The following is a 1,774-nucleotide window of genomic DNA, read 5'->3' as shown; positions in this document are numbered from 1 at the left end:
GAGGGCGTCAAAGACTTCAAAGTCGGTTCTTTTCACCTGTATGACGTTATTGACTGTTCCAGTTTTAGATGTCATCACAGCCTGACAGAGCATAAGCAGAAATTTGAAATAGATGCTTGACAGTGTAGATGAGGCATTTACATGAAGAGGAAAACTAAGAGCACATCAGTGATATGTAGACCTTCACTCACCCCTGTTGGATCCAGGATCCACTGACCGTCCACACAGAACTTGTACTGGTGCTCTCCCTCTGGCACGTCCACAATAGCCACAAAGTTTTTCTGGCTGGGTTTGAAAAAGAAACCTCGAGTCACATTTTAGTCCAAACACACAGCTGAAGCATGAAAAGATCTTATATATCTGTGGACCTTTTGTTGAGGGGGATCTTGGTGACCCAGTTGTTAAAGGAACCAGACACAACAACGGACTCCCACACACTAACTTGTAATCATAAATTTGTTAATGCAACGTCTCGGTCCTAGACCTTGATCAGGCAAATAGTTTGGTGCAAAGTCAGAAGCCATCTTTAATAGGGAGTGGCTCTGACTCTGGCCCCAATGAACAAACCCCACATACACCTGGGAGGTAGGAAACACCAAAAAAGAGAAAAAGAAGAGAAAAATAGATTATTTACATAGTATCTAGAGATATGAGAATCAGCAGTGATGTGGGTAAGCTGGGAAAGAAATCCTTTAAAAGCTGTCTGGGCCCAGACTTACAGGTGTTTTTTTGTAAATTAGCCTACAAATTGAAATATATATATGATAATGTTGGATCACATGAACCACCATCAGAGAAAACAGGTGAACAGTAGTGGTAAAACAGCTAAATAATTATGCAAATTGGACACCACTCTCAACCCCTTCAAAATGCATATTAACATATTAAACAAAGAAGCAAGTGTTTTATAAATGTAAATCACAATGTCGATATACAGTCAGTTTTACCCTTTCTAGAAATATTGCAGCATTGTGTGTGTACATATACAGGTGGACATAATTCACAGGCAATAGTGGTCTAAGACAGAAAGGCTGCATTAATACATTTATGATTGCAAGTAAGACAGTGCAGGAATCCATTTTTGAACCTGTTGGATGTGGTCGTCCTTCTCCGACGCATCTGCCTCATGTAATAGATGTGCGAGGAGTTCTCTTGGGAACCAGACACAAAGACTTCTTTGGCGACTCCGGACCATCTGAACAGTCGGTCTCGCTTGTGTAGGACTTTTCCTATCGCTGTCCAGGCCAGAAGTTCCTGTAGTTCTTGAGGAGCCTGAGGAGCATAATATCAATGTATAGTTGAAGCAGTTATAGTTGCTGTGTTAATGAGAGCATCTTCCTCTGTTACCCAACAAAACATCCGACTGTATGACCGACTAAGAAGAACACTGAGGACAGAGTGAACTGCTTTGTGTGTCTTTATACTTTCCAATAAATAAATGTATGTTTGTTTTATGTCTGTTTTCTTGCAAACATCTTCATCTTGTGAGTCCTCCTCCTAAGAAACAATGCATAAGTTTTGTTTTTCTAACCATTTTTAAGATCGTAGATGTGACTCATGTACACCTTCCTGTACTTACACCATATATCACCTTGTCTGTGTGTATAACACATATTGCACATCATGTAGAATATTTTTTTTAGAATATTTTCATATATCTTCATCATCGTATCCCAAGGTTTCTATCTAATGAGTATTTCTTGTTGCAAGTATTTGATTCCCCCACAGATATCCTGAACAGACCATAGCATTGTTTTTCCATGTTTTCAGTTTC

At 39.5% G+C, this 1,774-nt stretch overlaps 1 protein-coding gene across 1 annotated transcript in view; it reads right to left on the bottom strand.

Moving 5' to 3' along the window:
* The window catches only part of pla2g1b (phospholipase A2, group IB (pancreas)), a 6,951-nt gene extending 6,858 nt beyond the window's left edge, over positions 1-93 (bottom strand). The window contains exon 1 of the mRNA XM_008276738.1: positions 87-93. Within this exon, the coding sequence (XP_008274960.1) occupies positions 87-93 (7 nt within the window). The remainder of the gene's footprint in view (positions 1-86) is intronic.
* Positions 94-1,774: the final 1,681 nt, after the last annotated feature.

Source organism: Stegastes partitus, unplaced genomic scaffold (genome assembly GCF_000690725.1).
Source record: "Stegastes partitus isolate 25-593 unplaced genomic scaffold, Stegastes_partitus-1.0.2 Scaffold79, whole genome shotgun sequence".
NCBI classification, from domain to species: Eukaryota; Metazoa; Chordata; class Actinopteri; family Pomacentridae; genus Stegastes; species Stegastes partitus.
Note: the sequence above shows the minus strand (reverse complement) of the source record. Positions and strands in the feature narration are given on the sequence as shown.